Source organism: Callithrix jacchus, chromosome X (assembly GCF_049354715.1).
Source record: "Callithrix jacchus isolate 240 chromosome X, calJac240_pri, whole genome shotgun sequence".
In the NCBI taxonomy this organism is placed as follows: Eukaryota; Metazoa; Chordata; class Mammalia; order Primates; family Cebidae; genus Callithrix; species Callithrix jacchus.
The window spans coordinates 105,861,404-105,884,842 of NC_133524.1; the positions used below are offsets into that span (position 1 = coordinate 105,861,404).

General features: G+C 37.3%; 1 protein-coding gene across 1 annotated transcript in view; it reads right to left on the reverse strand.

Moving 5' to 3' along the window:
- The window catches only part of GUCY2F (guanylate cyclase 2F, retinal), a 110,904-nt gene that overhangs the window by 49,116 nt on the left and 38,349 nt on the right, over positions 1–23,439 (reverse strand). Inside the window, exons 7-9 of the mRNA XM_054251012.2 lie at positions 22,555–22,686; positions 14,504–14,593; positions 341–517 (exon numbers count right to left, since the gene is read on the reverse strand). Coding sequence (XP_054106987.1) covers positions 341–517; positions 14,504–14,593; positions 22,555–22,686 — 399 coding nt within the window. The remainder of the gene's footprint in view (positions 1–340; positions 518–14,503; positions 14,594–22,554; positions 22,687–23,439) is intronic.

Consider the following 23,439-nt stretch of genomic DNA (forward strand, 5'->3'; position numbering starts at 1 on the left):
TCACGATAGTGAATAAGTCTCACGAAGTCTGGTGGGTTTGTCAGGGGTTTCCACTTTTGCTTCTTCCTCATTTTCTCTTGCCACTACTGTGTAAGAAGTGGCTTTCACCTCCTGCCATGATTCTGAGGCCTCCCCAGCCCTGTGGAAGCGTAAGTCCAATTAAACCTCGTTTTCATCTCAGCCTCAGGTACGTCTTTATCAGCAGCATGAAAACAGACAGACTAATACAGAAAGTAAGGAGTGAAATGATCACAATAATCTGAGGAATATAAAATATCCCAAAATATTACAGTTCTAATCTACAGAGAAAATCCAAGATTTCCTCAGTCTTCCCATTTACCTTGATGAGATCCAGCAGGAGTGATGATTTAAACATCCAGTCGAGTTTCACATCTTGATTTGTCAGTATGTCTTCTAGGCTCCCTCGGGAACAGAATTCTGTCACAATGGCAAACATCCCCGAATCATAGAAGAAACCCAGTAAAGGGTTAATATTCTCATGATGCAAGTCCTTCATCTGGAAATGGGAGGGAAAAATAAGAATGTTCAAAATCAAGGATCTTCATTTCTCACTAAGATGCTAGAGAAATAAGAATGAATTAAACCAAAAATAAGCAGAAAGGAGGAAATAATAACGATAAGGGCAAAGATCATTTAGAAAACAGACAAAATGTAGAGAAAATTCACAAGATTGAAATATTTTTCTTTAAAACAAATTCATAAAATTAATAAATCTCTAAGAAGACTGATAAAGAAAAAAGTAAAAATGATTAATATCTAGAATGAAAGATGTGGTATCACTACAGATCACACAGACATCAGTAAGATGAAAAATGAATTTATAAACAACTTTATGCTAATAAAGTCAATAACAAATTTGACATTTCTTGAAAAACACAACTTATTAAACTTGGCACAATATGAAATAATAATCCTAGTAGCACTATATTTAGCAAAGAAATTGAATTGATTTTCAAAAACATCCCACAAAGAAAATCCAAAGACCAAATGATTTTATTGATGAAATTTATTAAAAATTAAATAATAAATAACATCAGTATTACACAAAATCTTTTAGAAAAAGAGAAAGACTTCCAAACTTGTTTTATGAAGCCAAACATAACCCTGACTGATATTGAAAGTACACACTAATTCTTCTTAAAAACACAGATGCAAAAATTCTTTTAAAAAAATTAGCAAATATCATGCATTTCTCCCAGTGCCTAATGTAGGTGACAGGGGAGATGGAGATAGCAAATCACCAAGGTATGTGTGTACCTATGCAACAATCCTTCAATATCTGCACATGTACCCCAGAATTTAAAGTATGATAAAAAATAAAAATTAGCATTTGACCCAGCAATCCCATTACTGGGTATATATCCAAAGGATATAATTCGTTCTACTATAAGGACACATGCACATGAATGTTCATTGCAACACTGTTTACAATAGCAAAGACCTGGAACCAACCCAAATGCCCAGCGATGATAGACTGGGCGGGGAAAATGTGGCACATATACACCATGGAATATTATGCAGCAATCAAAAGCGATGAGTTCATGTCCTTTGTAGGGATATGGATGAACCTGGAGAACATCATTCTCAGCAAAGTGACACAAGAACAGAAAATGAAATACCGCATGTTCTCACTCATAGGCGGGTGTTGAACAATGAGAACACATGGACACAGGGAGGGGAGCACTACACACTGGGGTCTGTTGGGGGGAATAGGGGAGGGACAGTGGGGGGTAGGGAGCTGGGGAGAGATAGCAGGGGGAGAAATGCCAGATATAGGTGAAGGGGAGGAAGGCAGAAAATCACACTGCCACGTGTGTACCTATGCAACTATCTTGTGTGTTCTTCACATGTACCCCAAAACCTAAAATGCAATTTAAAAAAGACTAATAAAAACAGTTTTACCTACAAAAAAAATTAGCAAATATCATCTAGCAATATATTAAAAAGATATATATCATGACCAAGTGGAATTCATCTTGGGAATATTAAGATGTGTTTAATATTTCTTTTAAAAACTATGTGAATTGTTTGTTAAGTAATAAATTTAATAAATCTCTAAGTTAACAGAATAAAAGAGCAAATTCATAGAATAATTGCAATAGATAGCAATATAAATATAAAACCTATTTATGATTAATAAATCATAAAAACTCAGAAACATAAAAACCTTCAGGTAACATCAAACTTAAAAATAAAACATTGATTTCTTTCCTCTAAGGCCAGGAACAAGGCAAGGATGTCTGCTCTCACCATTTCTATTCAACATGTATAATAGCATCAAAACTTTGATAAGAAAAAATAAAGATAAATAAATGGTGACATATACCACATTAATGGACTGGAAGACTCAGTATTGCTAGGATGTCCATTTTACCTAAATGTCTCTATAAATTCATTGCAATCCCCATCAAAAATTACAGAAAGCCTTGTGGAAGTAACAGACAGACTGACTTCAAAATTTACTCAAAATTTAAATGACTTACGATGTCCAAAAAAATCTTTAAAAAAAAAAGTTGGAGGCTTACACCACTTGACTTTAGGATGTACTCTACAGTTACGATAACCAAGGGAGTGTGATATTGGCATTACGGTTACACTAATGAGTGAATGAGACAGAACACAGACTCCAAAACTACATGCACAAATATTTAGTCAGTTAATTTTTCACCAAGTTACAACATTAATTCAATGGAAAGCTTTTTAAAGACAATTGTTACTGGAACCCTGGGTATCTGTATGCAAAAAAAGAACCTTGATCATTGTCTCAGTCTGTACACAAAAAGTAATTCAAAATGGATCATAGGCCTAAACCCAGAACCTTGAACTAGACAAGGATTTCTTAGACAGGCCACCAAAAAAAAAAAAAAAAAAGGAAGAAAGAAAAGAAAAAGAGGAAAGAAAGACAGAAAGACAAAGAAAGAAGGAAGGAAGGAGAGAAGGGAGAAACAAGGAGAGAAAGGGGGAGGACAAAGGGAGAGAGAGGGGGAAACTGAGCGGAGTTGGAGGGAGAAATAAAATGATAAATTAGACAATTGGACTTCCTTGAAACAAAACGTTGCTCAACAGAAGACATCATAGACAAGTCACAAATTAATAAAAATAATTACAAAATAAATAGTTCAGCAAAGACTATCCAGGATATATAAAGAAAGTCTGTAATTTAAAAAAAGAATCCCAATGTTGAAGGATGGGCAAAAACATGAACAGACTCTTCACACAAGAATATATACAAGTGAATTGTAAACATATTAAAAGGGTGCTCAGCAACTTAGTCATCAGGAAAATGCAAATTAAATTATAAGTTGCCATTTCAAGCACACTAGAAAGGCAAATATCAAACAGACAAATATTACTAAGAATTTAGAGCAAGTGGAACATTTCCAATGGGAATGTAAAATGTCATAACTGTTTTGGAGAACAGTTTGGATGTTTCATATAAAGTTATACATACAACTACTCCATGACCTGGTTCTATTCTTATGTATCTACTCAAGAGAAGTGAAAATATATGTTCACAAAAGACATATATAAAAATCTTTATAGTTTTCTATGAAAAGATGGCCAACACTACTAATTAATAGAGAAATGCAAATCAAAACCTCTTAGAGATATTACCTTAAACCCATTATGATGGCTACAGGAAATAAGTGTTGTCAAAAATGTGGAGAAATTGGAACACTTGTGCACTGTTGGTGGGATTGTAAAATGGTACAGCTGCTATGGAAAACAGTATGGAAGTATATAGAAAATATTAATAATGGAACCATCATATTACCCAGCAATCTAACTTCTAGTTATGTATACAAAAGAATTAATAGCAGAGTATCAAAGAGGTATTTCTATACCCATGTTCCTAGCAGCACTATTCACGTTAGCCAAGAGGTGGATGTAACCCAAACATTTAACAATGAACAAATGAATAATGTACAATGGACTATTAGCCTTAAAAATGAAGGAAATCCTGTCACATGCTACAACATGAATGAACCTGAGGACGTTATGCTAAGTGAAATAAGACAGTCACAAAAACACAAATACTATATTGTTACAATTACATGACATGTCTAAAATAGTCAAATTCAGAGGAATAGAAAGTAGAGTGGTAGTTACCAGGTGCTAATGGAAATAGAAGAGGGGAGATTTGCAAGATCATATTTCCGAAATGAAAAAGCTTCAGATTTGCAAGATGAAAAAGTTCTGGAGATACAGATATATTTCACAACAATGTGAATATGCTTAACACTGATGAAATGTGTACTTAAAAATGGTTAAGATGAATCTATAAATTACTTTGGGCAGGATGGCCATTTTCACAATATTGATTCTTTCTAACAATTGAGCATGGAATGTTTTTCTGTTTTTGTCCTCTTTTATTTCCTTCAGCAGTGGTTTGTAGTTCTCCTTGAAGAGGTCCTTTACATCCTTTCTTACTTGTATGCCTAGGTATTTTATTCTCTTTGTAGCAATTGTGATGGGAGTTCGCTCTTGATTTGGCTCTTTGTTAGTCTGTTATTGGTGTAAAGGAATGCTTGTAATTTCTGCACATTGCTTTTGTATCCTAGATTCAATGCTATCCCCATCAAGCCACCAATGATCTTCTTCACAGAATTGGAAATAAAATACTTTAAACTTCACACATAACCAAAAGAGAGCCCAAATAGCCAAGACAATCCTAAGCAAAAAGAACAAAGCTGGAGGCATCACAGTATCTGACTTCAACTATACTACAAGGCTACAGTAATCAAAACAGCATGATACTGGTACCAAAACAGAAATATAGACCAATGGAACAGAACAGAGGCCTTGGAGGCAATGCCACACATCTACAACCATCAGATCTTTGACAAACCTGACAAAAACAAGCAACAGGGAAAGGATTCCCTATTTAATAGATGGTGTTGGGAAAACTGGCTAGTCATGTGCAGAAAGCAGAAACTGGACCCCTTCCTGAGACCTTACACTAAAATTAACTCCAGATGGATTAAAGACTTAAACATAAGACCTAACACCATAAAAATCCCAGAAGAAAACCTAGTCAAAACCATTCAGGACATAAGCATAGGCAAGGACTTCATGACTAAAACACCAAAAGCATTGGCTACAAAAGCCAAAGCAGACAAATGGGACCTAATTAAACTCCAGAGCTTCTGTACAGCAAAAGAAAAAATCATTAGAGTGAACTGGTAACCAACAGAATGGGAAAACATTTTTGCAACCTACCCATCTGACAAAGAGCTAATATCCAGAATCTACAAAGAACTAAAACAGATTTACAAGAAAAACAAAAAACAAAAAATTCCATTTAAAAGTGGGCGAAGGATATGAACAGACACTTCTCAAAAGAAGACATATGTGAAGCCAATAAACATATGAAAAAATGCTCATCATCACTGGTCACTAGAGAAACGCAAATCAAAACCACATTGAGGTACCATCTCATGCCAGTTAGAATGGCAATCATTAAAAAATCTGAAGACAACAGATGCTGGAGAGGATGTGGATAAATAGGAATACTTTTCTGCTGTTGGTGGGAGTGTAAATTAGTTCAACCATTGTGGAAGACAGTGTGGCGATTCCTCAAGGATCTAGAAATAGAAATTCCATCTGACTCAGCAATCCCATTACTGGGTATATACCCAAAGGATTATAAATCATTCTATTATAAAGACACATGCACAAGTATGTTCATTGTGGCACTGTTTACAATAGCAGAGACCTGGAACCAACCCAAATGCCCACCGATGATAGACTGGACAGGGAAAATGTGGCACATATACACCATAGAATACTATGCAGCCATAAAAAACGATGAGTTTGTGTCCTTTGTAGGGACATGGATGAACCTGGAAACCATCATTCTCAGCAAACTGACACAAGAACAGAAAATCAAGCACCACATGTTCTCACTCATAGGGTATCGAAAAGTGAGAACACACTGACACAGGGAGGAGAGCATCACACACTGGGGTATGTTGAGGGGGCCAGGGGAGGCACAGCAGGGGGATGGGGAGGTTGGGGAGGGATAATATGGGGAGAAATGCCAGATATAGGTGACGGGGGATGGAGGCAGCAAACCACCTTGCCGTGTATGTACCTATGCAACAATCCTGCATGTTCTGCACATGTACCCCAGAACCTAAAGTACAATAAAGAAAAAGAGAGACATGAACAGAAAAAAGATTGTTAAGACAGTAAATTTTATGTTATGTCGTTTTTTTACCATAATGAAAAATGGTTGTAGTTGCCTTATCCATAAAATTGTTAAAAAAAAAAAAAAACTCTTCCAAAAAAGTAGAATCAAGACAAATGTTCAACAGGAGAATGACAAACAAACTGTGATATGATCATAAAACAAAATACTACTAGGCAATTTAAAAAGTGAACTACAGGTATATGCAAAACCATAAATTAATCTTAAAAAGCATTGTACTGACAGAAATAAGACAGGCAAAAGATACCGTATCATTCCATTTATGAAAAATCAAAGAACAGAAAAAAATACTAATTTATTTTTTTAGATATCAGAATAGTGATTGCCTATGGGACAAGAGGAATTACTGAAATGGAGGACAAATGAACTTTCTGGTGTAATAAACATATTAGTAACTTTTTGGAGAATGTTTACACAGATATATGCAATTGTCAAAATTCATTGAATAGAACATCTAGGATGTGTATGTTTTATTTTATGCTAATTATACCTGAATAGAAAACATATTTTATAAACACAATGAAACATTATGCTAAGTGAAATTAGTGAGTCACAAAATGACAAATACTGTATGATTCTACTTATATAGCATATATGCACTTTAAGGTGGTAAATTTTACGTGTTTTTTGCACAATTAAAAATAAAAAACACTATGACATAACCTCACCAACTCACTAGAATGACTAAAATTAAGTTATCTAACAACATCAAATATTGGCAATGATGTAGACCAAAGGGAATTCTCATAACTTGTGTACAGGAAAGTAAAATGAGAAAATATTTCACAGAGTTTTATAGAGTTAAGTGTACACTATTCTTTAACCTAGAAATTCTTTTCCTGGTATTTCTAGGTGAAATTCCTGAGAGAAATTCAAATATGTGTCCATAAAAAGACTGGTTCAAGAATTTCCACTGCACTTTTATTGACAATAGCCAAAACTGCAATCAACCCAAATGTCCATCAGCAGGAAAATGGATAATTAAATCATGCTATATTTATGCAATGGAATACTACTTAGCAATAAAAAGAAATAAGCTACTTATACATGGGTGAATATCCCAATCTTACTGTTGTCTGTTTCCATTTATATGATGTTTTAAAACAAGCAAGATTAATGCAAGTTAAACAAACAAACAGTAAAACAGAACTCTGGTTGCCTATGGTTTTGGGTGAACACAAATTTACTAAGGGACACAAGTGAACTTTTTGGCAAGAAGGGAATGTTTTATATTAGGGGTCAGCAATCTTTTTGTATAAAAGTACAGATAATAAATAACTTGGGTTTTGCAGATAATACATAATTTCTGTTGTTGTCTTATTTTTTCATAACCCTTTTAAAATGTAAAACATATTATTTGCCTCCAGTCCATTAAAACAGGCTATGGGCCATAGTTTGCTAATTCCTATTTTATATCATGGTAGAAGTCTAGCTTGTATGGGTATGTCCTTTTATCAAAATTATACAGAAATGATATGAGCATTTCAACATGTGTAACTGTACCTCAAAAATATGGAATTAAATAATAATCACCACCAAATTAGAGATGTGGGAAATGAGTGAAGGTATAGGTGAAAAAATATAGAATAATAGTGATTGTTGAAGGTGAGTTTTGGACACATAGATGTTATGCTATTTTGTTTATCTTGTATATGTTTCTTCTTTCCCTTTTTTTTTTTTTTTTTTTTTTTTTGGTAGTGATAGGGTCTCCTTATGTTGCCCAAACTGGTCTTGAACTCTTGGGCTCAAGCTATCATCCTGTCTCAGCCTACCAAAGTGCTGGGATTACAAAATGTGTTTTAAAAGAAAAGAAAAAAATTCTGGGATATAGCCAAAGCAGTGTTTAGAGGAGATTTTCTAGCTGTAGGTGACTAAATTAGAAAATAAGAAAGGTTGAAATAGACTATCAAAGCTTCCAACTCAGAAAACTAGAAAAAGAGCAACAAATTAAATACAAAGTAAGTAGAAGGAAGGAAATAATGAGATAAGAATATAAATCAATGAGACAGAAAACAGGTATACAATAGAGAAAAATCAACAAAGTCTAAAGTTGACATTTGGAAAAGATGAATAGAATTAATAATCCTCTAGCAAAGCTGATTAAGAAAAAAAGACACGAAGTCCTTGCCTACTCCTATGTCCTGGATAGTTTTGCCTAGATTTCCTTCTAGGGTTTTTATGGTGCCAGGTCTTATGTTTAAGTCTTTAATCCATCTGGAGTTAATTTTAGTGTAAGGTGTCAGGAAGGGGTCCAGTTTCTGCTTTCTGCCCATGGACACATGTACACGAATGTTCATTGCAGCACTGTTTACAATAGCAAAGACCTGGAATCAACCCAAATGCCCATTGATAATAGACTGGATTGGAAAAATGTGGCACATATACACCATGGAATATTATGCAGCAATAGAAATGATGAGTTTGTGTCGTTTGTAGGGACATGGATGAATCTGGAGAACATCATCCTCAGCAAACTGACACAAGAACAGAAAATGAAACACCGCATATTCTCACTCATAGGTGGGTGTTGAAAAATGAGAACACATGGACACAGAAAGGGGAGTACTAAACACTGGGGTCTATTGGGGGGAAAGGGGGAGGGCCAGTGGGAGGGGGAGGTGGGGAGGGATAGCCTGGGGAGAAATGCCAAATGTGGGTGAAGGGGAGAAGAAAAGCAAAGCACACTGCCATGTGTGTACCTACGCAACTGTCTTGCATGCTCTGCTCATGTACCCCAAAACCTAAAATCCAATAAAAAATTAAAAAAAAAAGAAAAAAAGACACAAATTATCAGTATCAGGAATGAAAAGGGGAACATCATTACAGATCCTAAGAATATCTAAAAGATAGCTTGAGCATATTATATACAACACTATGCCAATAAGTTTGATAACATATATGAAATGAACAACTTCCTTTAAAGTCATAATTTACCAAAACTGCCACAAGAAGAAATAGAAAGTTCGAATAGTCCAATATCTATTAAAGAAATGAAATCTGTAATTTGAAATCTCCACACAAAGGAAAGAACAATAGGAATCTATAAAAGAGATTTAAGCAGAAGAGTAATAAAATCAGATTCAATTTTGAAAAGAGTAGTTTGCAATGTGAAGAATGATTTGAGAGTGGATGTGATTAGAGTAGTTAAAAAACAATTGCAAAGTGTCAGAGGTGTGAACAGGTGGAGCACAGAGGATTTTTAGGGGACTGAAACTATTCTATATGTTGTTATATCAGTGAATACATGCCATTATAAATTTGTCAAAACTCACAAGATGTATAAAGCCAAGAGTTTAATGTAAACTACAGACTTTGTGTAATAATGATGTTTCAGTGTAAGTTTATGATTATAATCAGTGAGCTACTGTTAATAGTTAGGGAGGCTGTGCAAGGGTGGGGAAAGGAGATACATGGGAACTCTCTGTGCTTTCTGCTCAAATTTCCTGTGAACAAAAAACCACTCCAAAAACAAGTCTAGATGTTATAATGGATACAGTGAACAGGGAATACTTTTTTTTTTTTTTTTGAGACGGAGTTTCGCTCTTGTTGCCCAGATTGGAGTGCAATGGCGTGATTTCAGCTCAGTGCAACCTCTACCTCCAAGATTCAAGTGATTCTCCTGCCTCAGCCTCCTGAGCAGCTGGGATTACAGGAGTCCACCACCAGGCCCAGCTAATTTTTGTATTTTTAGTAGAGACAGGGTTTCATCATGTTGGCCAGGCTGGTCTCAAACTCCTGACCTCAGGTGATCCACCAGCCTCAGCCTCCCAAAGTGCTGGGATTACAGGCATGGGCCACCACACCCAGCCAAACAGGGAACACTTCCACACTACTGGTGGGAATGTAAACTAGTACAACCTCTATGGAAAACTGTGTGGAGATTTCTTAAAGAACTAAGAGTAGAACTACCTTTTGATTCAGTTTTCAATCCCACTATTGGGTATGTACCCAGAGGAAAAGAAGTTATGATACTAAGGATACTTGTACACACATGTTTACAGCAGCACAATTTGCAATTGCAAAAATATGGAACCAGCCCAAATGCCCATCAATCAAAAAGTAGATAAAGGAATTGTGATATATATATATATATATATATATGCAATATATATATAATCACATCATATATATATATTTTATATATATGATGGAATACTACTCAGCCCTAAAAAGGAATGAATTAATGGCATTCACAGTAACCTGGATGGAACTAGAGACTATTATTCTAAGTGAAGTGCTTCAGGAATGGAAAACCAAACATCGTATGTTCTCACACATAAGCAGGAGCTAAGTTATGAGGATGCAAAGGCATAAGAATGATACAAAGGATTCTGGGGGCTCAGGGGAAAGGATGGGAGGGGCAAGGGATAAACAACTACAAACTGGGTTCAGTGTATACTGTTTAGGTGATGGGTGCATCAAAATCTCACAAATTGCCACCAAAGAACTTACTCATGTAACCAAATACCACCGTTCCCCAAAAAAACTATGGAAATACATTTTTTTAAAAAATTAAGTCTATGAAAAAAAAAGACAATCACAGTAGCTCTAGTGGGAGATGATGGTAGCTTGGACCAGGGTAGTAATAATAAAAATAGAGAAAGAGAAGGACATTGAAGCTTCAAAGAGAATGGAGAAGCTATGGTGTATGGTTTATAAAAAGTGAATTAACCAATGAATTATAATGGAATTATGAGGTAGTGGTAAGGGACATTTAAAGAAAAGAAACCATGAATTTATAGTGGAAACAATATACTTTGCTGCATAACTTTCTGCTACAATATTTGGCCGTTCAAGTGCAAGCATGAAGAAAGGTAAGAGTTGGGATCATACAGAACTAGAGTTTTGCAAGTGTGTCTGACCAAAAAGACAGAAATATTAATAAGAACGTGTTCAAATGATAGATTATAGAAACTCACAAAACAGGGACTTGTGAGTTTGGAGAGAGCAGAGGTCAGTAGACTGGAAGACCTGATATAGTCAAATATGGGCATTGTTGGGATAAAAGGAGGTTGAATTCAGAGAGTGTGACAAATTTATAATTTTGGAGGTGAATCATTTTCAGTAGCAGTTATAGATGATGGAAAAGCACAAGGTATTAATATAATGGTAGCAGTATTTGGCCAAACTAGAATGGAAGAGAAGATTAAGATGATACGGCAAAGAATGAAATAGTCAAAATACATAGCTGTCCACAGTCCATGTCCAATTGATGTCACCAGTACAACATCAGGTCTTGGAGTAGAGAGGAGGACCATGATCCATATCTCAAAATATTCAGTAAATTAGGGGTTGTGAACAGGGGGAGTAGATGGAAATAACAGGAGGTGCATAAGATGCTAAAACAGAGTGGCATTCACCTCAAAAGCTTGTGAGTGTGTGTTTAACAAAGGCAAGAGAATCATTGTTTGGGAAATGTCATCAGTAAGCAAGGGATACAATTTCACCACATGATCATGATCCTGAGGTACTGAGGCATAATAACAGCCACCACTGGAGAAGAAATGGCTCCAGAGAAGATAATATTCTCAATAGAGGCTCTAGAATGGCCCCCATTTTTTTTACAAAGTAAATACTTTGTTTCACAGCAACTGCAGTTTTTTCCTCTTCACATTTTTTAAAGAAAGAGAATCTCTCACAACTGAGAATTTTCCAAAAAGAACTCCAGGATACTTTCCATTTGCCTTTAAAGGAGTACAGGGAATATGCCAATCTGTTCCACATTATGGGGAATAACATGAGACTAAGAGATACAGCCTAGTTTTCATGCACATGCTTTTGCAGAAGTTGTGATCTTAAAAGATGTTCAAAATTATCAGTTCTGTGGCCTTCTGACTTTGGCTATTTGTTTTTCAAGGACATCCATCCCATTATGCACTGCTCCTTTCTGCATCTGGCTCACGAGGATTTACTTTCCATCTGGATCCTGGTACCCAGCCCTAATGTTTTAAGGTCATAAATACACATAAGTAGTCAAGGCAGTGCTGGACTCACAGTGATAATATGATCAGATTCACTTCCAGCTTCATAAAAGCCTTCAACTAAAAAGCATTAGAGCACTTCTACATGGCAAATTCTAGAAAATTCTGGCTTTCTCTCTAAATTTGAGTTACACTCTGTACCTGACATCATCACACAAGTCAGCGAAGGGAACACATAAAGAGATGTCATGAGGATAATGGGAGGGCAATTTTTCACTGTCAGAGAAGAAAATTACAAATATGGAAAAGTTAAAAAAAAAAAAGAATTAACCCTGTGTCACTGGATTAGAATTAGAGAGTTTAGTATGAATTTATATCAGTATAAATGAATGAATGAATGAATGAATGAGGAAGAAAATATTCTTTCTTACAATAAAATCTCAACTAGTAAATGTAGAAAGAATGATGGAATACAACATTTATCAATGTGTGCCAAAATTATTGGGTAAAACTTTGATGAAGAACAGGATATTTACATAGATTCAAAGTGTCTCTCCCAAAATTATATATTAATTAAAATGAGATAAAAACAGTAACTCATCAGTAGAGGAACTTGGCAGACACCACCTAAATTAAGTAGTCACGTTAACGTAACCAATAATGGGATGATCAATATCATCCTGATAAAGTGCCTCCTCATAAAGTGCACTGAAAAAGACACATAACTTCTGTAGTAATCTGGCAGAAGATGCACAGTCTAAATTAATCTTGAGGGACACAGGCAAACTCAGATTGTGGGACAGTTCATCAAATAATTGATCTGTATTCTTCAAAAATATCAAGATGAAAAACAAAGGAAGTCTGAGAAATTGTTACAGATTAAAAGGAACTAAAGCAATACCATAGCCAACTAAATGTGTGAGTCTGGATTGGAAACTGACCTGGGGGAATATAAGCTGTATCATACAAGACCATTAGTAAAATTAGAATATGGGAAGTAGTTTAGATAATAGTATTGTAGCAATGTTACATTTTCTGATTTTGATCATTATACTGTAGCATTTTTAGGAAATGCACACTGATGTATTTAGAGGTAAAAGGGCACAAATGGCTTAGAAAAATAATGTAGATATATATATAAATAGATCATAAAAAACAACTAGGCAAAATGTAAAGAATTGCTAAATCTTTGAATTATTCTTGAAGCTTTTCTGTAGATTTGAAATTATGTCAAAATTAAAAGCTACCCAAAAAAAGATGTCATTAATACACTCTACCTTGGGCCAATATCTGTCTTATTATTTCCATACTTTTAGTGTATCAGCTCTCCCAGGTTTGGCCTATTTTGGCTCACTAATTTGGATCTAGATTTCTGTTCAGCATCCTGGATTACCAAACCAGTGTAGAATTGTCTATTTTAGTTCTGATCTTGATCCCCCTTCTGGACTCATGTCTCATTATCTTGCCTTCATCTCCAGGCATTACAATCACATGTAAGAAAAATACCAAATCATGACATCTCATCCTGACCTCTATCTAGGGCATGTCCTATCTTCCACAGACCACATATCTCTCATTTCCTTTGTTTTCTCAATTGTTCAGTGCTTGCCTCATTCAGATTTGTTGGAATGATTTGAAATTGTCTGTTCCATAAAAGTAGAGCAATTGATAATTGTCTTTTAAAACCCCACTTTCAAGAGTCTGAAGGAACCCACGACAGCATTCATAAGTCTTGTATGGACTCAGTTCAAGGAGGAGCCAAGATTTTAAAATGATTTAGGAAGGATCATCAACAACCCTGCCTTATCTACAGGCTGCTTTCTTAAGCAACCCACCCAAGGACTCCTTGAACATAATTAGTGGGATTAGGAAAAAAACACATATTAAATAGAAATTACCAGGTGACTGGAAAATTAAGATTTGGAATGATTATGGGATATTTACTTGATAATAATCATAATAGCGACTACTTGATAAAGAAGCTGTGCACCAGGAAATGTGCAAGATGGTTTACGTGTATTGTCTCTATAAATCTTCATCCAACCTGGAAGATAGGCATGAATGTAACCCTTTTACAAATAAGGAAACTAAGGCTGAGGGAATTTATATGACTTGCCCAAGTTAATACAGCTCTTAAGTGGTAGAACTGAGATTTGAGTGCTTCATGTCTCTTTGACTCCAGAGCACATATCTTTGCCATTGCATGATATGATCATACCAAGCCAGTAACAACCATGCAGTTGCCCTGCACTGATTTGTTAAGGTGTCTTCCTAAACAGCTCTGATGTTAGTTACTTTGGAGAACAGATTGATTTTAGTGGGAATTTACATAAATGAAGCTTTCTCATACCATTTCGAACACATCACTTGCACTTGATTTGATGGACTTAACGTCTCCAAAATCTCCAGGGGGTAGCTTTTTCAGCCACACCCAATCACCCTAGAAAGAAAAAAAGAAAATGGGTAGTGATGAAACTTAGTTGCCAGCAGTTTTAGAACAATTTCCCTTCCACATAAAGGGTTTATAGCTATACCACCAACCCAAATAAACATTTTCCTTCTCTCTCACCCTCCACCTCACAGACATTCTGCATTTTGAGCTGAAATGAGGTCATGCACAGAAGTTAAATTTAAAAATCACAGTTACTCAAGACAGGGAAACAATTGCAAGTATGTAGACTCCAGAAAAGGAATGATGTCACTCTTTACAAAGCCTCTTAGCTAACTGCAGAAAGCGCTAGGTCATTTCACTTTTTCATAGCTAAGTGATGTAGCACCAGGTTCTCTGCGATTAATGGTGTTGGTCAGTGGCTGCAATTCCCACTGCCTTGAGGCGTCTGTGGAGGGAAATGTAGGGTGGGAGATGTAGTGCAGCAAATGTTTCCTGAATTTACCTTGATCCATTTTTCTCTTGTGGGACAGACCATTTGTGTGTGTGTGTGGGGGGGGGCTGTCTTATGCTTTAGTCATAAACCAATTGGCTTAAACCTAAATTAAACTTTTTTCTATTTGAACACTCAATGTACTACCACAGTAATGTGAGTAATATAGAGTCTTCCAAAAGTCTATTTCTGACTTATTAAGTAAAAAACTGCTATTTTAAGGCTTTTGTCAAGTTAAAAACAACAATTATTTTATTGTTTCACTTCAACACCAGCGACTGATAATTTTCTTCTATGTGCATAGCCTTAAGGATTCATCAGTCATCAAGCCCTATTTAGTTTCTGACCAACCCGAATTTTTTTTAAAAACAATACAAATATAGATCCTATTTTCTCCATAATAGTAATAATGCCTTACATTTGCACAATGCTCTCTACTCTTCAAAGTACTTTCACATCCATTACCTATAGCCTGGAGATTCCATTTCAGGCTGTACCAACTTGTCATCAAGTAGAGATAATAAAGCAGAGAGCTCTGTGCAGTCAAATTCCAAAAATAAGAGAGTGTAACCACTCTCTTATTAAAGAATATATCCAGCTATGGCATTGCATCTGGAAACCTGCCAGAGGCAAAAGCTAATGGAAGCTGCAGGCTTCTGAGTTACTTGCCAATACTTTGTATTAGCATTTACTAGCCAAGGAGCTCAAAGCCCTTTAACTAGGAAATGGCCCTCAGAGACCTTCAGCAGCTGAAAAAAAAAAACTGCACTGGCCAGGCTCAGTGCCCAGAGAGTTCAGAAGGGTAGTCCCAGATCAGTGCCTGCCTGCAGCAGAATGGTCTAAGCATTTGATCCAGTAAATCTCCAAGTGTGGTCCCTGGACCAGCTGCATTAGCATCACCTGGAAACTGGTTAGAAAGGCCAATTCTCAAGTCCCACCCAGCACTTAGGAAATCAGAAATTATAGGATGAAGTCCAGCAATCTCTGTTTTAACAAGTCCTCCATGTGACTCTAATACATGTGAAAGTTTGTGACCCACCATCCCAGCCTTTGCCTTTCCCTCATATTTGTGGTACTCTCCTCATACTCTCTTCACTTACTTCTCAGTTTCATTCATCAAAATCTGCTCTCAGTCAGGGAAGCCTTCCCAGCACCTTGCAGCTATGTTACTGGGCCCATGGTCACTGCTGGCCACTATGGCATCTTTGTGCTAGTTTAAAGGGGTATTTTCTCTCAAATTTAAAAAACCTTAACTTTGCAAGTATATTATCACACAGCCTGTGGCAGCCCTGTGATGTTAGGCAGCACACCCTGGCTGTATACCTATATGTACCATACTCTCATTTATGGACACATCCCCCAGACACCAGGGATCACATTCCACTAGCAGCATGGATGCTCTGCATATCACCAAACTCTATCTTCCCGGTGAAGCATCTTTGTCAGCTTTGGAGTCAGGCTTTAGGAGTGGGAGTGAGAAGTCGAAATTGGGCTTCTGAGAATATTAGGCAGGAGAGAAAAGCAACCTCAAGAAACTTCTGGAGCATAGTCGAGACAGCACATACCCAGCTACACATGGGTTTACCAGTGATCGTGTATGTGCATAGCTGGAAGTGCCAGTATGGATGCAGATATGAGAAGGCTATTCCACCACCTCATTCCAGAACTAGGTTGGGAAGCCAGAATCTCTGTACCCACGTTGATACCACTCACACATAAGTTGGCATATGTTTGCAATGTGAATATTACCCTCTTAGATGTAGTGCCTTTTTGCAGTACATAAACTGAACATCAGAACTCGCAATCCTGGTGCCTGGAAACTGATACCTCCTTCCTAGAGCCAACCCTATTGCAAACGTGGGCTAGCCTTCTGTCTGGCTTATTAACTGCCACGAGCAGCTAAGCAGAGCTTTTTCCTGCCAAATCAACAAATATGAGAGCTGAAAAGGGTCATAGGTATCACTAACCAATCCATTCATATTTTGATAAAGAAACCGAAGACTTAAGAGATTAAGTGACTTTCCCAAGGTTAGAAAACTAGGTAGTAACAGAGCCACAAACTGACCCAAGGTCTTCCATCTCCCACTTTGTTGCTCTTTCCTCTTGTTGGGGTTTCTTTGGTTTGGGAGATTTGTGTGTGTTTGTTTTAAGATTTAAATAATTCTCACAAACTTTGTAAGCAAATTTTTACTGAGTCTGTGTGCGTTCTACTTCATGAATAATGAGAAAAAGGGAGGAAATGGGCAAGTTTTATCTTCACCACACATGCACTATTTGTTTTTCTTTTTTCTTTTAAGAGAGAATGATAAAATACTTCACTCATCACTCACTTTTTAATTAAGAGCAAGAAACATCAAACGCTATTCACTAAACTTTTTAGAAGTAATTTAAAGTCCATCAGTGTTAAACTAAAGCCATAGTGTATTAACTAAGGGGAGAGAGCACTAGATTCTAGACCTGGCTCTGCTTCAAACTCAAGGGTGGCCTTAGACAAGCCACTTAATCTGCCTGAGCCTCAGTTTCCTCACTGACAAAGCTGGACTTATTAGATGATTTCTGGACTTACTAGATGATTTCTGGACTTATTGGATGGTTTTTTTTAGCTTTGATGATCTGCAATTCTGTGATTAAAAAGAAAACATGGTTGACGGAAGGGGGGAGAGAGCTACAAGGGATGTAGAAGGTAAGAAGATAAAAAAAATGTTCTAGGAAAGAGAGATGAATGGAGATGGAGAGAGAGAAAGATGAAACAAAGAGGAAAACACAGGGAGAAGCAAAGAGGAAGCAGGAGTCAGAAAATGAAGAGGGAAGATGAGTTCAGTTGGTTCTCTCTGAATGTGTCAGGGTTACACTTCTGCCCACCACACCCCATCTCACCCAGACTATAGCTATGAGAGCAGATCATGACATGTCCCCACTGCGTCTGCCATTCACAGTTCTTTCTGCCTGGAAGTCAGCTCATCTGGATTTTATCTCACATTTCAAAGGCTACCTGCGAAATAAGGGCTGATTTTCCCATACAATTTCAAAGGTTATGCATCCGTGTGTACAATAAAAGTGTGAATTTGTGCGAATGTAGTATAATGTGATGGCATGTCCTAAGGAAACCTGTCTTTTGCTATTAGGTATCTGCTACTCCAGGCACATTATCTGGAAATTCCAGGTCTTCCAATGATAATTTTTATGAAAATTTGATTTATTTTAAACAGAAACTAGACAATGAGTCTTCTTGAAAACATTCCGTATTGAAGACTATTTCAGAGGACACACAACATCTTTGTTTCATGTGCTAATTTGATTGGCTTATGTTTCCTCCTAGAGTCCACTTTAACCTCTTTAATCAGTCCTGTTTAGTCAGGCCAGTTTTCTAGCCTCAGCTGCCTTTCTTCACATCCTGCCATCAGCCTAATATTGACTTCACCTTGTAGGTATTATTCTCATAACACCTTCCTTTTGTAAAAATAAAGGCCCCATTTGGCCTACACCATTTAGAAATACTAACGATCTGACTGACCAATCGTCATTCTGGGAACTAACTCACCTCTCTGCCTCCTTCCAAAATGAGAAAATATCTGACAGACTCTTAAAGGCCAGATACATACAGATGTTTATTTTTTTCCTTTTCGCAATTCTACATTATAACCTTCCAGCCTCACCAAATGAAACATACCACAATTTAACAAAGACATTATTCCACAGAATCAGAGAATGGTAGCATATTCAGCCAGAAAAGGCCTTAGAGATCTGTTAGACCAGCAATTCTCAACCCAGGCTGCACATATCAGAAAACATTAAAAAAAAATACCAATACCTGGCCCTACCTCATGCCAACTGAATCAGAATTGCTGTGAGTGGGGTCTGGGAGCAGCGATTTCTTAAATTTCCCAAGGAGATTCCAATAAGAAAGCAAGCTTGAGAACTTAGTTCAACCCTTCATTTCAGATGAAAACCAAGATTATTGAGATTTACTTCAGAATCCCAGAGGTGTCAATACATTTCTAAAGCCATCAGCTCATTCCATTTGACATTCAAAAACCATCTGACTACCCTATCTTAGGTCTTTGAGAGAGTAGAGCTGACAATTCCCCAATACCTCAAGTTTACATTTGAAGCAGATCTCCTCTTTGATTGAATTAATTCCAAGGCAAGATATAGAGATTTCCTGCCACTAATTTAAGTCAAAGCCCTCATGTAAACTGAACAAACATATGCCGTGCCAATGTTGGTGTTGAAGGCCTATAGTCCATTTGTGCTGCTATAACAGACTACCTATGACTGGGTAATTTATAAAGAGAGGAATATCTTTCCCACAGTTCTGGAGGCTGGGATGTCCAAGATCAAGGTACCAGCAGGTATGGTTGTCTAGAGAGGTCTGCTCTCTGCTTTCAGGGTGATGCCTTGTTGCTGCATCCTCCCAAGAGCAGGAACACTATGTCTTCACATGACAGAATACAGAATAGCAAGCTAGCTGAAGACTGTATGAAGCCTCTTTTATAAGAGCCGTAAAATTGTTCACAAAGGAGAAATCCTTGTGGCCTAATTACCTCTTAAAGACCTCACATCTTAATATCATTACATCAATCTGTGAAATCAAACAAATCATGTGTTTCCAAAATACAATGGTGAAATATGCACAAGATACACATTTCTATTCCAAAAGTGAGAAATAGGCGAGAAGAAAGTGGTAACAGGTCCATAATAAGTCAAAAGTCCAACAAAACAAACAACATTAAGTAAGTCTTCAGAATAATCTTTGACTCCATGTTCCAAGTCCCAGACACATAGGGGTGGAGGTTGGGCCCTTATGGCCCTAGTGGATTCCATCTTCATGGCTTAACTGGGTGCAACCTATGCCACAGCTCTCACAGGTTGGAGTCAGTATGACTACAGCTCTCCCAGATTGGCATTGCATTCTGGTGGCTTTACAGGTCTGGGGTGTCAAGGGTGGCCATGCCCCAAAGCCCCACTAAGCATTATGCTAGTGGGGGATTTTTGTGGTGGCCCTGACTCCACAGTTTTCCTGAGTGTTGCCCTAGAAAAGACTCTTTGTGGTGGCCCAGATCCCACAGTTTCACTGGGTATTGTTCTAGTGTGGACTCTCTACAGTGGCCCTGCCCCTATGGCAAGTCTCTGCCTGGGTCCTGAGGTTATCCAAGGCATCCTTTGAAGTCTAAATGGACGTAGCCATGCCTCCATACCTCTTGCACTCTGAGAGCCTGCAAAGTTGGCACCACATGTTTACTACGAAGATTTATGGCTTGCATCTTTCAGAGCAGTAGGCCAAGCCACACCCTGGCCAATCCGAGCCACAACTGGGAAAACCAAAGAGCCCTGCACTGAAATATGGGAAGCAGAGATTTGAGTCAGCCCCAGGAGGCAAGCCCTGGGATCTCACAGGTGACCTGGACTGCGTCAGTGTCCTGGGCCTCTCCTTTGAAACCAGTTCGACCCTCAAGGCCCTGGCACTCTGGGCCTGTAATGGGCATGACACAGCCTTGAAGATCTCCAAAATGCCTTTGGGGTCATTCTTCCATTCTCCCATCATCTTGATGAATAGCATCTGGCTTCCTTCTAGCAATACAAACCTGCTTATCAAACGGTTTTTTTTTTTTTTTTTTTGTCACACTCTTGGTTTTCTCTCCTAAACATGTTTTTTCATTCTTCACATGGCCAGGCTGAGAATTTTACAAATCTATATGTTCTATTTCCCTTGTTTTTTAATATAATTGATGTCTTTAAGCCATTTCTCACATTTTCCATCTTACCATAAGCAGTTAAGAAAAGCCATGCAGCACCCTGAATGCTTTGCTGCTCAGAGGTTTCCTCCACCAAAAACCCTCATTCGTTGCTCATAAATTCTACCTTCCACGGAGTCCTAGAACATGGACATAATTCAACCAAGTTCTCTGCCAACTTATAACAAGAATGGCTTCTTTTCCAACTTTGTTCCTCATTTTCATCTAAGACTTCCTCAAAATGTACATATTTTTATCAGTGTGGTCATTCTTTTCACAACCACTTAAGTAATTTCTAAGAAGAATCAAGCTTTCCATACAGTTTATCTCTTCCTCCAAACCCTCACCAGAATTGCCCTTAACACTTCATTCACAGAAATCAAGATTTTTCTAGCATTCCCTTCAAAAGTGTTCCAGCCTCTACCCATTACCCAGTTCCAAAGCCAATTCCACAGTTTTAGGTATTTTTTGTAACAACCCACTGCTCTGGTACCAATTTCTGTCTTAGTCTGTTAGTATTGGGTAATTTATAAAGAACGGAAAATTATTTCTTACAGTTCTGAAGGATGGGATGTCCAAGATCAAGGCACCAACAGGTTTGGTTGTCTAGTGAGGGCTGCTCTCTGCTACCAAGAATGTTGCCTTGTTGCTGCAGCCTCCAGAAGGGAGGAATGCTGTGTCCTCCCAGGGCAGAAGGTGGAAGGACAAATTAGCCAAACACTGCTTGAAACCTCTTTTATAAGGGCCTTAATTCCATTGATGAAAGAGGAGCCTTCATGGCCTAATCACCCTCTAAATGCCCCATCTCTTTAAACCATCAGATTGGCCATTAAGTTTCAACACCTGAATTTTGAGAGGGAGACATTCAAACCGTAGCAAGGTTCTTTGTTAATTACTTATCTAATGGAGGAGAGTATTCACTTGAAAAATCCAATGTGGTTGACAATCTGAAAACTCATTCTGTCCTGTATTGGACTTTCTTTGTAGTTACTCTTGAAGTTGAGAGTGTTTGCTGCTCTTGGGAGTATCTTCAAACAAAACAAGGAAACCACACTGAGAAGGCCTCACTTAAAAGGAACAGAAAGGCAGTCTAGTTTTCCTTTCACCCCCTGCTTAACTCTTTCCTGCTGAGAAGAAACAGTTCATCTTCTGATGCAAGATTTGTTCTGGTTGCCAAATCCCAGTATCTTAGATCAAGTGGTAGAGAGTGGTCTCTTAAAGCTTGAAAGACAGAAAGCTCAGTGGAATAAAAAAGAATGTCTATTTTCAGCAGCAGAAAGTAACCTGTTACTTCAAGAGGCAGAATGGGTGGAGAAAAATAAATAACTGAATAATTTTTAAAGTTTCAACATCAGAGGATAACAAGCATAGGAAGAACAATTAGAATTTGAAGAGAAGGGTATCCCAAACCCTGCCCTGCACAAGCATGTCTCTAGACATCTCAGTACAAACAATAGACTCAGGGAATCATTTTTTCTGTTATTATCTACATAACTTCTGGAATGAATGATATATTTAAGTGTTTGTGTCTCAAGAACTTTTTTCTACATCCATAGGAAATACATGGAGTTGAAAGATCAGTGAAGTTATAAATAAGTAGATTTTTTGCTGAGGAAAATAATTGCCAAGAATATCAACCAAACAATCCATAAGCAGACACAGACACCAAACTGAAAAGTCTTGCCGAAAGCCCCAGTATATTTACCCAAAGACTAATTACTAAATCGTTGCCTCATTTTAAAATCCAAGAAAGCAGTAGATTAGACAGCCATTAAATGTCTTACCTCATAAATTGCTATGTTGGAGTTTTCATAGGTAGCTGGAGTTAGACTCCCTGAAGAAAAGGAGAGTCTTGGGGACCTCCCACTTTGGACCTCTGAGGTAATCTGGAAGCTTACACTGGCACGACTTCCTCTCTGTGAAAGGATTAGGAAAGAAAAGTTATGAACAAAATACTGATAATTTGGCACAGAGCTTATGTGAATTTTCTTTTTTATTGCTAAGAAAGTAACTCTATGAGTTATCCCTGTAAACATGAGATTGATTAACTGTCCCTTATCCTTCTTAACTTTTTTTTTTAGTTCAGGATTGGTGCCTTGTTTAACCACCATGTACCACCAAAAAATATAAAGGTGTTTCCATCTCCTAGAGAAGATTAGAATTACAGATGGGGGCAAGAAAGAAAGCCAGTCATAATTTAATCTGGGACCCTCATTTTACAGACAAAAAATAAGACCAAAAAAAGACTAAATAGGTTTCCTAATACCATACAGATAGTCAATTGTTTAGTTACAGGAATTGTTGTTTATACAAATTAACATTTTTTAAAAAGTCAATAGCAGACCCAGATGGCATCCCACCTTGCTGACTCTCAGGAGTGGCTCTTTTTGTGATACTATCCAGAATGGCATCCTTCTATGTGCAGCTAAGATTAATGGCAGAGGGTATCCCAGAAAGTAACAACGGTAGAGAGTGAGCAGATCATATGCCTATATATAATTTATGAGTTTGAGGCTTAAATAGGTCAAATCTCTCTTCCTTGATTTTTCACTTGCACACATAAGTCTGGTAGGAAAGGGCTGGGAACTGCACAGTTGAATGACAAGAGGAAGAGTTATCTGCAATCTGTGTTAACCTTTAAAATTGAACTTCTGTATCTTCAGTTGAAC